The sequence below is a fragment of the Triticum urartu genome, chromosome 4 (genome assembly GCF_003073215.2).
Source record: "Triticum urartu cultivar G1812 chromosome 4, Tu2.1, whole genome shotgun sequence".
Classification (NCBI taxonomy): domain Eukaryota; kingdom Viridiplantae; phylum Streptophyta; class Magnoliopsida; order Poales; family Poaceae; genus Triticum; species Triticum urartu.
In genome coordinates, this window is record NC_053025.1 from 608683796 (window position 1) to 608702644 (window position 18849).

At 43.1% G+C, this 18849-nt stretch overlaps 1 protein-coding gene across 1 annotated transcript; it reads left to right on the top strand.

The window, feature by feature from the left end:
* The first annotated feature begins 3117 nt into the window (after window positions 1-3117).
* Window positions 3118-4787, top strand: LOC125553172 (phosphatidylinositol transfer protein 3-like). The gene is made up of 3 exons (XM_048716956.1): window positions 3118-3314; window positions 3719-4014; window positions 4158-4787. The coding sequence occupies exons 1-3, from the start codon at window positions 3198-3200 to the stop codon at window positions 4471-4473; spliced, it is 729 nt and encodes a 242-aa protein (XP_048572913.1). The 5' UTR covers window positions 3118-3197; the 3' UTR covers window positions 4474-4787.
* Window positions 4788-18849: the final 14062 nt, after the last annotated feature.

Here is an 18849-nt window from a genome sequence, read left to right on the forward strand (position 1 = left end):
CAAATAAACTTCATTTTTTTGTGAAAAAATATTAATTTCATTTCAATCAAGGTGGTTCATTACAATCCTATTGGCAAAGAGTGCCAATTTCATTTGGGCCATGACGGAGCCAGGCGGCCGTGCGAGTAGATGATCTACCCATTTTTGTGTTAAAGCATGAGCTATATTATTTTGGCTTCTCCTAACATGTGCTATAGAGTAATCACGTCCAGACTTAAGTAGTAGTTTCCCTTCCTCAACTAAAGCAGCCATTGAAGATCTATTTGACGTGTCATCCAGTGGCGGAGGCAGAACTTTTCTGGAGCCTGGGCAAGTTTGAGCCTTAGGTGAAAGAAAATTGGGTGTTTGGAAGTACAACATATAAAATGACACCAAATTTCTGAACCAGAAATTCTATTAATATTTTATGTGTTGGATATTAGGAGAATACTAACAATTTTTTGTCTTTCTTGGAACATGCTCAATCTCATTTGGATTGAACTAATTGGCAACGTTAGGTGGTGGCTGTGGCTCTACTTCTGTTTCCGATTACACTCTATTCACATTTGGAGTGATTGGTCTATTAACCCAAAACCTCCTCATCTCCGAATTATATAATTTAAAATTTGAAGTTAACATCAACTATTTAGAACAAATCTTTAGACAAAAGACTACAATCACGAAGAATCGTCACCAGTGACCAATTACCCACACCCTGACCTCAAAATAAGCCCTTACAAGTCTCGCTTTCTTAAAATCAGTTAGCAATCTCATCTAATTATGAAGAAAGGGATAAGCCGGCTATGATGCAAGTCATTCCTCGGAGTATCGGACGGATCCGCTACGGCTCCACCAGCTGCTAGGCACGCACCCATGCTAGCCTCCACTCGCGGCTGATCCATCTCCATTTCTCAAATCAACCAAGGATTGTGCCATCTTGAACAGGAATAGCCAAACAGGCAGGGTCGCGGAGGGGTGGAGCGATTGACCGATTGTGTCTCATCTCAAGTAAACGAGTTTTGCTACACCTACATGTAATTACGAAGTGGAGGGAGTTAGGGAGCGATTTGACAGCGTTTAATTGGACACTAATGAGGCGGTCGGCCCACCCTGAAATTTAGAGGAGGCATTTGGTTAGTGTGGAAGTAAGTTTCATCCGTTCCAAATAAATTTGAGCAAAAACCACGACATTTATTTTGGATCAGAAGGAGTAAAAATCTTACATTCTTTTAGAGAGAGTAAAAAGCTTTTTGTTTTTTTGTTTTGTTCATTCCAAAATAAGTGTCATGCTTTTAGTTTAAATTTGGGTTGAAAGTACGACAGTTGTTTTGGAATGGAGGGAGTAAAAAGCTTACTTTTTTTGAGAGAGTAAAAAGCTCTGGTAGCTCTAGCATTTTTCGGTAAAGAAAGCAACAGCCGATGAGCCAAACCACATGTCTTACGTAGCCCATTACAGAAGGAAACGCGCAAGTAAACCATAATTAACCCATTAATCTATTGTATTAGTCCAGCTACTACTACACTAGTAGGCCTTCTCGTTTCATGAACTGAGCAAACGGAAGCTCATTCGGCCACTTCTGCCCAGGTAAACCACGGTGGGATGACAACTTTTCCCGTTGTGACATGGCCATCGCTAGCTTGCATGTAGCTAGTGAGCCCGGGCAAGTGCCCAGGCTAGCCGGGCGTTGGCTCCGCCACTGTCAGTGATGAAGTCTAACTGGATGGGCTCTGAAGAAGATAGGAGACACATACCGGCATACGGGTATGCGGTCCGTTTCAGTGGTTCCTTCCTGCCGAGGATATTAGAGCAGCCCAGATCAACACACACACACACGCGAGGGTGGATTCAGTCTCAACTCTGAAGAACACGAATGAACAGGGAAAACAAAGAGGAGACAGAGTTTTACGACGCGCAACTGACTGCGTCTTTTCTGCTCTTTCCTTTATTCAGTTCGTAACAAACTGATCACCCGCGATCCGTTACACCCGTGCCATCCCCACGCACACATCGTGGTGAATCTTACACGATTACAGAAGTAAACAAACACTACTGCCTATTCAGCCACAACGTGAACATAGCACGTTTCTGGCTTGAACCAACTTGCGTACATGACGCTTATGATCTAGCTAAAGTGCAGTAAAACAAACTTGTGTGTATGTAGCTCGAAAATACAAAGGTGAACATGGTTTCATGTGCACCCGCATGAATAGTAAATTCAAAAAAAATAGTAGACAAATTTAAAAATTCTACAATTTTGGGATATCAAACTTGGTCGACCATTCTTTTCACATGGGAAGTTTGATGTAGAAATAACATCCGTGGTATTCTTAGTGAAGAAAATACAATCGGGGCCTTCCTATTCATTAAACAATGTTTTTAATATAGCTTCGATTTTGTCATTTTTGCCTAGAATACCACGAATGCCATTTTTTTTGTGAAATTTCATACGCGGGTATACCAGTCAACTATGTATGTTACAATATTTTTTCAGGTTTTTATTTTTTTATAATATTTGTTTCGAATTTATTATTCACAAGGGATGCGCGTGGAACCATGCCCATCAAATCCGTGTCCGCCTGTAGCTGGGTTAATAACAGAGGATGGAGACGGAACAGTACACTCACTCACATCAGTGCTCACAGCATCTGCTCCTCTCTCTCTCTCTCTCTCTCTCGGAGTAGTAGTAATGAAAGGAGTGGACAGTTATGTGTAGTTTTGTTTTATTTTGGGCGTACTGTCTCCGTCCGCCATTACCCTTCACTGTTAAGTTCCCAAGTGGCCAAGTTCCTTATTATAATTACGAAGAAAGCAAGTGTTGTACGTTCTACTTACGCGACTGGCGAGAGAAGTTACTATGATGATGTTAGTGTCATGGGCGGTAAATAAGTTGATGCGTACGCGCTTCTGCTTTCTGAAACATGGAGTCAGCTAGTGCTAATCTTGATTTGCCGACCGGCCGGTGTCCTTTGAAGCTGGAGATTACTCCTAGCAGGTTCAAGTCCATTTCAGCGTCAACCAATCCATCAATATACACCATCAAGAAGTAGATGGGAGTGGGACACCTCACTCACTCACTCACAGTCCAACTGATCACCCTTCTCTCTGCCTCTTACACCCCAAAGGCCAAGCCTTCTCCGGCTATAAGAACCGATCCATCCTCCCGCCACGCTCACACCAACACAGCAGATCGAGCGCCACCATCGCAGCAGGAATCATTATGGATTGCGGTACTGATGAGCGCCAACACGGCCATGGCGGCGACGGCGACGCGGCGGAGTGGAAGAAGGTGGCGGAGCTCAGGGAGGTCGTCGAGGCACAGGACCCCTCTGCCAAGGTACCGCAACATATATATCAATCGTCTCCTTATTCCTCCTCAATTTGTCGAACGACTACGTTCAATCACACCGCAGTGATCGACCAGTTCAATCACACACCACCCTAGATGCATAGTTAATTTATTTCCCGGAGAGGACGTACGGCTGGTTCATCAGTCTTTTGTTATTCCATCTAGCACTTCTATCTTTTTTTTACGGGAGAAACTTTCGATCTATACATCATCGGTCAAGGCAGTACAAAAAAACTCCACAAGTAAAGATTACATCCAGGTTCATAAACCACCTAGCGATCTTGATAGATGCATCTCTCTGTCAATCATCCTCATATAACCTGCTTTCCAATCACGTATGTACACCTGGATGATGATCCATTTGTTCATCTATCACTATCGTTCGCGTGCAGGAGGAGGATGACTTTGCACTGCGGCGGTTCCTACGTGCCCGGGACCAAAACATCAACAAGGCATCGGCGATGCTTCTCCGGTATCTTGCCTGGAAGCGTGTCACCAAGCCCCATGGCTTCATCTCCGAAGACGAGGTGCGCGGTGAGATCGCAAAGGGAAGGGACCGCCACCAAGGTTTTGACCGTCTTGGTCGCCCCATGTCGTATCTCTATGGTGGGCGCCACTTCCCTGTCCGGCGTGATCACGAAGATCTCAAGCGCTATGTGGTCTATGTTTTCGACAAAATCTGCACCAGGTATATGCCCCACATAGATCAGCCATTTTTGCATGCATTCAGTGTGCTAACTAGCTATTCCCTCTTATATTTCTTTACCGAGGGAGTATCTAACAGTTGATCGATCGAGTGGTTAACTGATGGCTTTTTCTGAATCGTTATAGGCTGCCGGCAGGGCAGGAGAAGTTTGCGGCAGTGATAGACCTGAAGGGATGGGGGTATGCGAACTGCGACATCCGGGGGTACCTGGCGGGGCTGGACATCATGCAGAGCTATTACCCAGAGCGGCTGGGCCGCGTGTTCCTGATCCACGTGCCCTACATATTCATGGCTGCGTGGAAGATTGTGTACCCCTTAATCGATGACAAGACCAAGAAGAAGTTTGTGTTTGTCGCTGATAGGGACCTTGATGCCACACTTCGAGACGCCATCGACGAGTCCCAGCTCCCTGAGGAGTACGGTGGCAAGCTCAAGCTCTAGGCCTACAACAGTTCACCATTGTCCAAGTCTATCTGATGATCAATCGATAGCGATGACCATATGACATATGCAAATAAGGTTGCGGCGTCCGGCGAGACAGCCCAAGAGAGGTGACGATCCTTGCAAGTGTGGGAGATCGGCTCACCGCTCAACTACTTGTTGTGATTTTTTTACGAAAAAAATGGCGACTCATACGTGCGATGTTATATATGTTTTTTTCATGTAAGACTGTTATATATGTTTCAAAAACCAAGCGCCGATATTTCTCGGTGAAACACATCAAAGACACAAATGAAATCATGTTTTATGTTTGACACTCGCAAATTAATCACGATGGCGTTCTTGAAACCACCCTCCCAACTTAAGGAAAATCACACGCGTGCTACCCTCTTTCCATCCTCCTCCCCCACCGACACCTAGATCCGGCATCGTAGGTCGGCCCATGACGCGCAGATGAGTAGACTGTCCGGTATCTTCTCCCTCCCAAATCCCCGATGGCTGGCGCCCTCCTGAAGTTAGGCGGCTGCCCCTATTTGCCTGATTGATTCTGCTAGTATGCGGCATCCGGCATAATGTTGGCCGGAACCTGTCATTGCCAAGTGGAGCACCACTTATCCTGGCCTACATGGTTGATACCAAAAAAAATTTAGAATTGTGGGTTATCAAAAGATTGTATTTATGGATGCTTGATTTCCTAATACTGAACAGAAAAAAATCACATTTCAACCTTAAACTAACTGCATGGTTTAATTTAAAACTCTCAACTCCAAAACCAGTAGATATACACCTTCACCTGACCTTGAGGTCTAAAAAACAACCCTACTCAGTTTGGACCAAGGCAAACGGTTTTGACCACAACCAATGCTGACTAGGCAATGCCACCTTAGCAACTACTGTTGACTAAGACTACGGCTTGGGGACTAGAAAAAATGGATTGTCCTTGCTCTCTGTCTCACCCTGACCCTGATGCCTTTCTCCTCCCATGACTGTAGTCGCCACCGCAACCTTGATAGGTTCTTTTCTTCTGGCAGTTGCTTGTTGTTGTTTTTGTTTTGACAGTTACTTGCTACTGATTAATTCATTCCAGATACTTTAGCTGAGAACCTAGGCTTGCTTGGTTTGAACGAATTTCATAGGAAATTTTCCTTTAGAGCCCTTTGGTTCATAGGAATGGTTTTCCATTCCTACATAGGTTTGGTTTTTATCTTTTATATTTCAAAGGAAAAGAAACGTTAGCCTGGACTCAATGGAAAATTTTCTACAATGTAAACCAAATGACATCTCTTTTTCTATTCCTACTCATAAAAATTAAGATACACGTAATTTCATTTCTTAGAAGTTTCCTATTTCTATGATAATCCTATCCTATGAACCAATGAAGGCCCTAGAAGGCTAGTAAGCTGCAAGCTCTCGCTCTGACATCTATAACCTGACCAAGCAATCTTCGCAAAAAGAAAAGGACAAACCTAGCTGAGCAAAGGCAGACTCCGGTGTTCGTCATGTGGGAGTTAGTGGTGTTCGCCTATGAAAAGGGGACCGATCAGTATATATGCACGATGAAAGGGCATCAGGAAATGGGAGCGGAGCCAGATCGATTGACGGAGATCTCCCTGCTACATTACTCGTGATGGATCAAGTCCATCACCTAGGGTTTGTGTCATGTTGCATGGCAACCGTTAATTAATGAGTAGCCTCTTCAATTAATCCCTGTCGTACATCATCATCGGGTCTGGAGCCACCATGTCCTTCTGGCACAACCACTGGTGGCAAGGTGCGTTGCTCAAAAATCAGTTCCCCCACCTACACTCTCACAGCAGAGGTCAAAAGCTATTGCTCGTGAGGACACTAGCTGACCCAAGTGGATCACATGCATCAAGGATAACCCGACTACCCAGGTGCTCGCTGGATATGTGCATGTTTGGAATATCACTTCCCAAGTCAACCTCTCGCCAACGCAACCTAATGATATCATGTGGAAGTGGACGACTGATGGGCAATACTCGGCTCGAACTGCTTATCGGATGATTTTCCAGGGAAGGATCAAGACCAACCACAAAATACTCATCTGGTCTTATCGGACCCCTCCTAAATGCCAAATGCACACATGGATTGCCATCCAAGGGCGATGCAATACAACTGGCCAACTTGCGAAGAAGAACTAGCCTCATACACCGACCTGCAATATGTGCCATCAGCAACCGGAGACTGCCGTACACTTGTTTGCTCAATGCCAATACTCCAGATTGCTGTGGCAGATGATCCTTCAAAGGTTCAATGCCCAAATCACCCCGCCAAGTGCTGATGAGCCCTCCCTTGAAGACTGGTGGATCGACTCCGTCCGGGCTCTCTCCATATAGGAAAGAAAGAAGGTCAACTGCCTCGTCATTTGTGCCTGGTGGCACATATGGAAGGAGAGGAATGCCCGTATATTTAAGCACCGGGTGACCACGGTCACTGAGGTTTGCTCCTTGATCAGTGAGGAACGGCGATTGTGGTGCACTGGTGGTGCCTTGTGGGGGCGATGTGGATGCCTCTGGACTAGGGGCAGCACATCCACGATTTAAACCTAGCCCTAGGCCTTTCTAATTCTTTTACTTGCCTAGCTGTACATATTTAGCCTCTAACGATTGTAACCCGGCGTCTCGGCCTCCTCTTAATGAAATGAAATCAGCACTAGCTGTTTTTTGTCAAAAAGAAAAATCCCTGCTGTACATGCCGGTGTAGTAGGGCGCTACACTACTCAGTCGATTCTTCTCACAAGAGGAGCGGCACTAGCCGGTCAGACTACCATGGCTTATATTGTGTATGCCGTTTTCTTGTTCTTTCAATTCCTGAAACTGGGAAGTCAGTAGGGAATATTGGGCTAGCTCTGCCTACCTGTTGCAATTCATTGGCTCTCATCCAAGATTCTATACTGACAAGATTTGGTGGGCCCATGCTGAGCCGAAGCGCAGGCTTTTCTCTCGGCTAGTTCTCAACAACAGGATCCTCACAACCGACCACCTGGCGGTGAGAGGTTGGCCGCATGACCTGGTTTGTTAGCTCTACCTTATGGCCCTGGAGACTGCCACCCACTTTGTTTTGGAGTGCCCATTCACTTCGATGGTCCGCTTGTTGGTGATCTCCTAGATGGACGGCCATTTATCTTCAAAAATAGTGTCCAACTCACCCTTGGTGGATGCATGGTGGGAGGGATATTTGCAGCATTTGGATGCTGACCAAAGGAGCGCTTCAGCCTCTATCTAATACACATCATATGGAATGCCTGAAATGAGAGTAACCGCCGCATCTTCAATAACACGCATATATATGACATACATCGAGGTGGCTCATCCCAGCTTTGAAGACATTAGGCAGAGGGACCAGAACGAGGAGTACTTCGCATGCACTGTTAGGGTGTGCTTTGTTCGGTTTTTGGCATGTACCCATTTCAAAATATGCCAATTTGTACGTATTTCCCTATTCTTAACTAGAACATAAAGGCGCGCGTTGTCGCGCCTGCCTATCTTAAAGGTTATATTGTTGAGTCATGAGAAATTGCTTTGGGAGTAAATGAGAAAGAATCTAGGGTACGAAATACACATTGTGGAATATTCAAAAAGAACAATACACATTGTGGTGCATGCATCTTGAAGCTTGAAAGATAGTGCACATAGAGTCATGAATTGAGGCCCTGAAATGCATGGAATTACAAGTTATCTCTTTGTCACACACATAGGTTTGCACATACAGTCATGAATTGAGGCCCTGAAATACAGTCATGAATTGATAGTGCACATCTTCCTAACAAGAGCAGTGGGGGAAATATGGAAGAAAGGGGCTGCCTGTGCCGATGATCCCATTAGCATGACATAAACGGAAGGAATAATCAACAGACGAACTGGAAGGAGTAAAAGGGACAATCCAAACGATAATAATGCCGTCTAAGAGGCACAACAGCCGGTAGATGAGGAGATCAATTTTTTTTTTGTGGCAAGATGAAGAGATCCAACTTTTGGGGCATAAGAACATACCTGAGCGAGTATGCAGACGAGAGGAACCGAAGCGGAAGGTACGCGACAGCGCACTAGCGCTGAGCCTAATTGCGAAATCTGCGTATCGTGGGGGACTGGGGAGATCGGCTTAGGTTTTTCTCTTTCGAGGGCATGGAGTACGCACGCAACAGGTGGAAGAATCTCGTGCGGCCGTGCCTAGGCTACATGGGCTTTTGGTTGCTGATCGGCCCGTTGAACGAGGTGACCCCTGGCTCGGTTCGTGGAGCAGCGGCCGACTGTGTGTGCTGAAGCGTCGCGCGACGCGGTGAAAATGACCTGCAGCGCTCGGTGGGACGACGGATCGATCTGTTTAGTAATGAAAAGAATGCGCTCCTGCACACCCCCACACATGATCCATTGACGTTGTTTTTTTCCCAAGAGTTTTGTGGTCTCTTTTTTTTTCGGAAAAACTTCCAATCTATTTATCTTCAATCATGGCAGTACAACGAACACCAAAAATAAAAATTACATCCAGATCCGTAGACCACCGAGCGACGACTACACGCACCGAAGCGAGCCGAAGGCGCGCCGCCGTCATCGCCCCTCCATCGCCGGAGCCGGGCACAACTAGTTGTAGTAGATAGTCGGGAAGTCGTCGTACTAAGGCCCTATAGGACCAGCACCCCAGAACAGCAACCGCCGCCGATGAAAAATAACGTAGATCGGAAGGATCCAAACCGAAAACACAGGAACATAGACGAACAACGAAAAGATCCGAGCAAATCCACCAATGATAGATCTGCCGTAGACACACCTCCACACGCCCACCAACGATGCTAGACGCACCGCCGGAACGGGAGCTAAGCGGGGAGACCTTTATTCCATCTTCGGGGAGTCACCGTCGTCTCGCCTTCCTGATTAGGACACAAACTCTAGCAAGATTGAAAAAACGACTAAAAACGGAGCCCTCCCGCCGGCCCTTGTCAGGATCCACCGCGCCTCCATGGCCCTAGGGCCACCGGAGACGAGGCAGACCTGCGCCGGCGCCGACAAGAGGCACGAACCCTAACTTTCTTTCTTGAAGAAGGAGGAGGAGGCGGAGCCCGTGGTCTCTGTGCTAAGGGGTGCTCCAATGACAGTAATTGTGTAGTTTGGGTGTGAACATCTATCACTAATAGTATGTATATCATAGGCAGGGGTAGGCACGATAATGCGCTCTAGAGTCCGGGCTCTAGGTAGCCCTTTTTTTCTTCTTCTGAAGACTTCATTTTTTTTACTTCACAAAAAATTCTGAAAAAAACTGTGCTTACACATATAGATGTATAGTTTGTACTTCATGAAAACACAAAAAAGATAAAATCGTGTATAAATTGGACCTTTCTATTGTTGTTGTTCGGCCAGGATTTTGTTCTTTTGCATAGGCTACAAATCAACTTATTACCAATGGAACTTTATGGACATGTGAAGAAAACCTATATGTATCTGTGCAAAAAAAATATTTTTTCTGAAACTTACAAATCCCATTTTCGATGTTTTGGAGATAATGGTCTCCCTGGAGCCTGGTCTACAAAATGCCGCACTGGGCCAGGCAGATCTATCTAGCTAGTGGTGTGCTAGTCCGGCTGTGAGCGGTAGCCTACGGAAGACGAGATTGGTGTCCAACCATTCCTCAAAAAGAAAAAGATTGGTGTCCAACCAGAAGTGTCAATGCTACACTCTAATTGTCCTCTCAAACAGAAGAAGTGGTATGTCCCAGTTGCCGTTGCAATTGGTAAGATATGTTTATGGTGTTCGTGTGATAGACACTTCTCCAGTAGCTAGCATACACATGTAGAAGTACCTAAGAGCATCTCCAACATATTTTGATCAATTTTATGGTACTTAAGAAAAACTAAGGGACAGCATGGCATGTTTAAATAGCGCAGTGATGCGGGGTGCCTGTGAAAGGGTTAACAAGATTGCCATCGTGTTTTGTATCCCATGTGTTTTGAACACTCCATAAAATGTGATGTACTTCCACTAAAAAAAGATGAATCCCTTGTGAAAAGAACGATCGTCCTTGATAGAAGCTGTCATGAAACCATGTATAGTACTCATAGATCTATTGACATCGATCATATGCTTACGGGAGGAAGATGATGCTCACTAATAGTACTAGTTTATTGAAATTCCAAAACTAATTGAAAATACATATCACCTTTATAAGAGCACCACACGTTGGTTAATAATATTATAAATGTGTAACAAAATCTTGACACATCAAGATGTAAGTTGCAATCCAAATGTCTACCTCTCAGCATGTTTGTTTTCTTAAACTGTGGAAGTTGCAATCTATAGAATTTTACCTTATCCAAAACCGAATTTCTAAACTGGCACAAACAATTCTCTTGCGAACATGTACTAATTTCTAACCGTATAAAAAGTGCCACTTGAGTGAGATCCTTTTATCCCAGCCATCCAAATACCATTAGTCTATTTCCTAAATACTCCCTCCGTCCCATAATGTAAGACATTTTTTGACACTAAAATGGCGTCAAAAAACATGTAACTATGGGACGGAGGAAGTACCAATTAATGTATAATCATCTAATCACACCCCGGACCACCTGATATCCCCTCACCAATCGTAGTCAACATGCCTACCCCACATCTTCTTGGAAGCGCCGCATGCACCGACCTTGTGCAACGAAGTGTACGCGGTTCTCCGGCCTCTCCATGCATTAACGTAGTCCACCGTTCCCCACCATTCACGCTCACCAGCGACAAGTGTCCCACCTCACTCCCCTCAACGACCGGCATAAAACAACGACTTCCGGTCCGAGCGTCTGACCTAGGTTGTTGTTGCCGCTCCCCAATGGCCCCGCCCCACCACTCAGATGCTCATGGTCATGGTTGAAATCTTCTTCCAACGTTGCCAGTAAGTCTCCTCCATAAAATAAAGCTTCAACCCATTATTGCTCTGAGTGATCAATTATTCTTCAGAAATCTCCATGTTGGCAGCTTATTGATGGTTTTGAGTTAGTGTCAATTTATATTCATTCTCATTTTCTATCATAATCCTCAAAGCGAATGTAAGTTTTAGCCACCACCTTCATTAGCTCGCATCTGAGACTTGACATTGCAAATGCCTAATCATGTGTTGTAAAAAGATCAACATTTTAACTTTAGTGTCATTTTTTCAATGAGAAAGCATGTATGTTCCAAATAGTGTTCTATGAATGAGATCGTCGTCTTTTTGCAGCATGTATGTTCACACGGTTCATGTTCCAAACAGTGTTTTATGAATGACATTGATTCATCTATGATCATTTGGTCTGAGAATTTTATTTAGGAACTTCTATTTTTAATAATTCATTGTCTGACTATCATGGTTATTTGACATGGTGCATGCTTCTACCCATATGTTTGGATAAGCACATGTCTCGTTGGAGCTTAAATATGACATATGTATTTGAAAAGAAAAGGGAAATAGAACACATCAATGATATCTGAAGTGCAACTACTAACTTGAAATTCAACACATCAATTCACTTATGTATGCTTTTTTATTCTCAAACAATGCATGAAAGTTACTTTGCTAGATTTTTGATACAATATTAAGCGACCAAGTATTACCAACAAAAGTGCCTTCTAGAATCCGTGAGTATGTAGGACATGTTTTAATACTCCATGTAAAAAAAGTCACTTCTATCAACAAAAAGGAGAATGTTCTTACATTTCATTGTTCAGCATGTACACACATATTGCTCTAGATAAGGGTTTCATAAGTAACCCGCAAAAAAAACTATAATTGGAAGGTAGAGCACCATAAAAACTTTCTTTGTTTCATTTAGATTCTCTATATAGGCCTTCTAATTAATGACCCGAGGGCTTTGAAGTTAGTATACGTAAATATAGATATATACTATTTCCAGATATATGAATACATATCCTCACTAGTCTCAGGACAGGTTGCATGTGAAATATCATGAAATGTTATATAAAGCTTCTCCTGCTTCATGTTTAAATATATTTTGTAATGCCTCAGTGTGATGGATGTTTGAGAAATGGCATAAAGCTATCAAATTTTAATTAGATCCTATCATGCTCAGTTACCTATTGGACTGAAATTTTGAACTTTTGTGTGTTAGCTTTACCATTTCTCAATTATGGAACCTGCATAATTTTTGTTATAATTTCCCTCATTTTCAACTGATTTGTTCTTCCAAAATTGTTATTTTACACATATGAGTTTGATTTAATAAGTTATTATTTTAATAAGTTTCTTAACACATAACGGTCTGCAATGTATATATGCAGAATTGGTTAACTGACTGACTTTTTTATTTTTAATTTTCCCTTACATGCATTCCCTGTTCAAGAATTCATCCGATTAACCAGTTAACTTGCCGATTAATCCCTACTCATAGGGTCCCCGAGTAGCTGATTACCCGATAAATCGTCCGATGAATTGATTAAATGGCCGATTAACGTGTTGATTAGCCTATTAATCCCCTACTCACCAACCGACCGAGCAGCTACCAGTTAACGATTTCCTCAACAATGCATGCATTCACTTGATGAACTTCAATATATGCATCTTTGCTTCGTCGGAGTGCATCTATCAGATTTTTAGTTTGCCAAACAATAAACTCTAGAGAACACCAATTCATAAAAGATACACACAATGATTAACCAACTTCATATTATAGTATCAACGATGAATTATAATTGTATTATATCATATTTTATTTTTACATCAATTCCGTATTAACTTATGCACAATAAGGTTGATAGTACCTCCGTCCGGGATTTTTAGTCCGGCGAGCAACGTAGGGGCGTCCGGTTTTAAGAGGCCGCATGCAAAGCGTTCAACCTTTCCTATTTGCTCATCCACAAGGTAGTTAATGCCATTGAAAAGCTAGCCGGTACAAAACTGCATGCAGCCAATGCAAGTGTTGTGTTTATCAAGCTGTCTAGCTTTATTAACGAGAGGAGGAGGAGGTAGTACTGCTCTGCATGCACGCGTGCTAGGCAAAATCGAAGCATTCGCATGCATGCAGTAACTGCACGCGAAGCTCGTTTGCCGCTGCCCTTCTGAAAAATCTGGCGCAGTTACCCAACCCACCCCAACATTTTCTGTCTTGGTCCATGCGCCTTGGTCGGGGGGACTTGAAAACCCGAATGGAGGTAGTAGAAAACTACTTTCACATGTGTGATCACTAGTGTATTGAAGAGTTAAATTAAAATAAATATTTATACTAAACTTTTATATTTATATATAACTCATTTTTATACATAATTCATAATTAATATAATTTTAATAATTTTACATGATAGTTAATCAAATAACAATGCTGCTAAATAGTAATACTAGTGTTATTTACGTTATAATTGTATCTCTATGGTTGAGAAATATGCATGCACACCATGTTGGATTTAAACCCTGTTTATAATAAGAGTTATATTGGTTTTTAGCATTTTATATGGTGTACCTATACAAATATATTTAAACTAAATCTCCATCAATGTGAGAAAATAATAAACCAACAACAGCACATGCCTCATTGGATTAATTTGTTATACGCTTATTCCTATATATGCATTCTTAAAAATTCTTGTAGATATCTCAAAGGTATATTTGTCATAAATATCTAATAGTTTCTTGTTCTAGAATATAAAAAATAATTACAAGGAGCTTGAGGTGTAAACTTACTTTGTTAAACTGAGTTTATTATTTTTAGATATTTACTAGGCCCTTGGATGCAATAACAATTGACTAATCATGTAGTGATTAATACTCCCTCCGTTCCTAAATATTTGTCTTTATGGATATTTCAACAAGTGACCACATACGGAGCAAAATGAGTGAATCTAGACTCTAAAATATGTCTACATACATCCGTATGTGTAGTCAATTTGAAATGCCTAGAAAGAAAAATATTTATGAACGGAGGGAGTATAATTTTACATAATTAGTAAATGGACAAGGTCCTCCATCTCGTGGGCCTCAGATAGTTGTTTCTGTTAGCACGGTCCATCACTAATTTATATTGGTTATCAACTGACGGGCTTCAAACCTAGGGTTTTCATGCATGTCACTATGCATTAGCCAGTGGTGATATAAAGGGCATTAATGGGCACATCACCTGTTAGTGGCGATAGCGATACTGTTGGAACCCAAAAAAGCTCGGGTAACTATAGTGGTGGACATTGAAGAGCAAATGACGAGCCCTTCTATGGTCCATCAATGAGCGTGCTAGCCTTGCATAAAACAAAGGCGTAAGCGTCGTCCTAGGAGCAAATTATTACTCTTCTAAAAAAGGAGCAAATTATTACCAAACGGGCCATGTTTGGTGCCCTTTCTTAGCAAGATAAGTCATCAAAAATTTATTTACCACTCGAACAAATAGAAATTTATGTTCTAACAAAGAAAAAAAAAGGAACATATGCAGCACAATTTCTATTTCTACCATGAACTATTTGCATCATGAGGTACCATACTTAGACTCCGAAACAATAATATACTTGAGTCAATAATTTGAAAATTTTCTATAAGCACAAGGGAAACAACCTTTGCAAAGCCATGTGCTACCGTAATGGCACACTATAATGTTTTTTTTGATAAACTCGCAACTTTATTAATCAAGAATGTTCATAGGTACACGCCGTGGATCATGGGGAGTGCCCAGCCACACATGTCTACCTAAACTCAGATTACAAGCAAATTTGGCAAGATTGTGAGCCTCGAAATTATGGTCCCGTGGCTCATGAACAAAAGAGCAAAAAACAAAACTACTACTATGGTTCATTATTTCATGTACTACTGCCGCATGAGAACCTCCCGTTCCCTTGTTTATATCATTCACCACTCCCAGGAAGTCGGACGCCACCTTTAAACTCTGCAGTAGTAAATCATCCGTCAGTGCCAATGCTTCCCTGCATGCGTATGTTTCCAGCATGGTTGGGTCAGTTACCCCTCGGTACAACATAGCCGAGGATCCAAGTTACCCCTCGGCACACTATAATGTTGGACACCTAAATTTGGTTGGACCCGCTTGTCCCAATGGGCCCGTGATGGCTGGCTTTCCTGGCCCAATTTTCATATGAAGCAGACCCATCAGCCTGGAAATTTTGGGCGGGACCAGTGCTCCAATGCATAACGTTGACCCATTCTGATCATAGCAAGAGTGATTACCGATCATCATTGTGTGGGCCAGTCTTATTAGGTATTGTAAGGGAGATTTCTCCCCCAAAAAAGGTGTTTTAAGGGAGAGTATCCTATGATACCATGTTATGGGTGTTTCTGTGAAATAACTTGCGATAGCACAACTAAAAAGGTTTTAGCATTAAAAAGAACTAGTACATCGAAACGACACACATCTACGGTCTCATAAAATTTCAAATATATCAAAACATAGTTAGATATACCAAGAACATATCGCGTCGTGAATAGTACATGGAAGCACTAAGAGGTCTATAACACCCTCGCCCCCCCCCCCCCCCCCTCTCTCTCTCTTTCTAGCCGCACCGTTGTTTGCAGGAGCTATGCTTTTTAATTAACTTATAGAAGGGGGATTCAACGTACTTTTTTTATTTGTTTATAATTTGATGAAAGGCAGTGGCGTTAATATGGACTTTTTTTTAGCATCAGTACAGACACAAGCGCTCATATACACGCGCATACACTCACCCCTATGAACACACGCACGCACACCCTACCCCTATGAGCACCTCCGAGAGACTGAGTCGGCATATCATCTTGAGATTTATGAAGTCACCGTAGGCGCCTCGTCGTCGAAGGGAACGTCTCCTCCCAGTAAAAACGCATCGCCGGAAATCCTGAAATAAATCCAGGAATAATGCGAGCATCAGGATTTGAACCCTGATGGGTTGGAGATACCACTGTCCACCTAACCAACTCAACCCCAGGTTGATTCGCCGTTAATATGGGCCTTATCCATGGCCTTCGAAGTAAGGGCAAATTTACGATATGTACCGGGATGGTCATAGGGGGAAGTACCCTGCTCTCACCTGTTGCGTCACAGCGCCGTCATCTTTCCTGTCGGTGGCGCCCTCACTTCATGGGTGCCCAATCGCATTCACCATGGTAACTAGAAGATACCCCGTATGCTACAACAAAAAATCATTAGAAAGTATTTGAATTCATATTGATAATGGTGTATGGTCTATGTTGAGAACTATCCAAGAGATAAGAATCCTCTATATCTAAATAACTAGCCCCCACTAACTATTTCTCACAACATGCAAGCATGCCAAATCATCCCACAAGATGCATGAGAAAAGCGAACCAACCTGTGGTTGGATGGTTAAAGGGATTGTGGTATTCCCAGCCCACCAGGGTTCAAATCCTGGTGCTCGTATTTTTTCCTGGATTTATTTCAGGATTTCCGATGATGCGCATTCAGTGGGAGGAGACGTTCCCGTCGACGACGAGGTGTCTACGCTGACTTCGTAAATTTCAAGATGATATGTCGGCTCAGTCTTTCGGAGGTCAGGTGTGCGTTCATAGGGCTGAGTGTATGCACATGTATATGAGCGCTTGTGTCTGTACTGATGTTCAGAAAAAACATGCATGAGAAAAGGCCCATCCCTACTATCATATGTGTCTCAACATGCAAGCACGCCACTTCATCATTAAACATGCATGAAAAAAAGACTCATCTCAATATGCAAACATAGTACATAAGAATTTTCATTCTTCTACTCCCTCCTTCCATCTATATAGGGTCTAATGCGTTTTTTAAGACCGCCTTTGACTATTGACAAGATTAATAGTACATGATATGCACAATGTGAAAATTATATCATTGAAAGCTCCTTTCACATACGAATTTAACGGTGTGCTTTGTGTAAGTTGCATGTCATATATTATTGCTCTAATATTTGATCAAAGTTAGCCTCGAAAAATGCATTAGGCCCTATATAGATGAAAGGAGGGAGTATGTTATTTATATTTAATATTTTTTTACAACAATATAATAATTAAACATAATAAATTATATGTATTTTCAGTTTTAGCTTTTTATATTATTACTTCAAATATTCATGTTTCAAACGACGAATCACATTAAAATATGTTGTAAAATATTTCCGCAACAATGTGCGGGGCATCATCTAGTTTTAAAGTTATTGGTGGATCATCCTTGTCAAAGAAAAGACATTATAAATGATTCTTGTGATACCTAATATGAAAGAGGTTTGAATGTTTTAATGATCCTATATTTGGTCCGATGATAGCAGAAGATACCAATATGACGTTAAACGAAAAGCTAGGTCAAGCGTGTGTTGAGTGTTGACTCAATCACCCAAATATAAGTGTGAAAGTGAACATGTCAATTTGCCGAAAGTTTAAATTCGTGGAACCTAATGACGACGCATAAGATGATGTATAAAAAGTTAAAAACTAGGCTGATCTGCCCTAGGTACTGCGTCAGCACGTGCTGCAATCTATCGGTTGGTGTTGGATTTGGAACTCCACAGCCTAATAGCGGACTTTGATGAGTTTGCAAACCACATGTCCAATGAATGGTAAGAGCAACTCCAATGGACCGACCCAAATGAACGGTGATTTCGTCCGCTTTTTCTTCGTTTGGGTCGGCCGCCCGTCCTGCGTCCGCCCTGTTTTTCATATGGGTCGGCAACGCGCCCAACGCACCGACCCATATGTGCAGGCGTGGCCGGCTGGCCGTCCAATTTTGCATTGCATTCAGCATATTGTGAAATGAAAATTTAACAAATAAAATATTCCGCCCAAATAAATAGTATAGTTTATAGGCCAAATAAAAATAAAAATGTTTCACATAGTTTTGCAAACGAATAAAAGAAGATACATCTATTGGTTGCCAACATGAGTCCATATATGCTCAACCAAATCACATATTGGGAATCGTCGGAGTCGCAATGAAATTATGAAAAAAGTACTCGTCGGTAGAGTCCATTTTCGTACCTTGGCAAACTATCGAACAGCTTGCGGGCGTCGAAGAAGGAGACGGCCGGCGAGGGGAGACGCGGCGCCCACAGACCAGCTAGCTGCCCTGCCGGCGTGCGACGAGTGTGACGGCGTCCGACGAGCATGCCGGTCGTATGTAGCGGGGGCGGCGAGGCGTCTTCTTGGTCGCGGGCAGCTGTGCGGTTGGGGAAGCGGCAGCGGGAACTAGTTTGCTCCCCGGCGGCGACGGGCGACTGGGGGCAGGGGCGGCGTTGCTGGGCGGATGTGGAGGCGGCGGCAACTGGAAGAGTCGCTGCAAAAATGGACGGTGGCGTCAGTGACGAAGGAGGCGGGGGGTGAGGGTTGCTTGTTGGCCAGAGGAGGGAGGCCAATGTGCCACAAACCAGCGGGCCCGGGGACAGGAGTAGGCGAACGCACGCACGTCCGTTGTGTGTCCACACCGACGCAAAT

Bases quoted from the DNA above. Each gene is read 5' to 3' on its own strand.
- LOC125553172 (XM_048716956.1), top strand. From the start codon at position 3,198: ATGGATTGCGGTACTGATGAGCGCCAACACGGCCATGGCGGCGACGGC. The intron at 3,315-3,718 runs GTACCGCAACAT...GTTCGCGTGCAG, and splicing joins CACAGGACCCCTCTGCCAAG to GAGGAGGATGACTTTGCACT. The intron at 4,015-4,157 runs GTATATGCCCCA...GAATCGTTATAG, and splicing joins TTCGACAAAATCTGCACCAG to GCTGCCGGCAGGGCAGGAGA.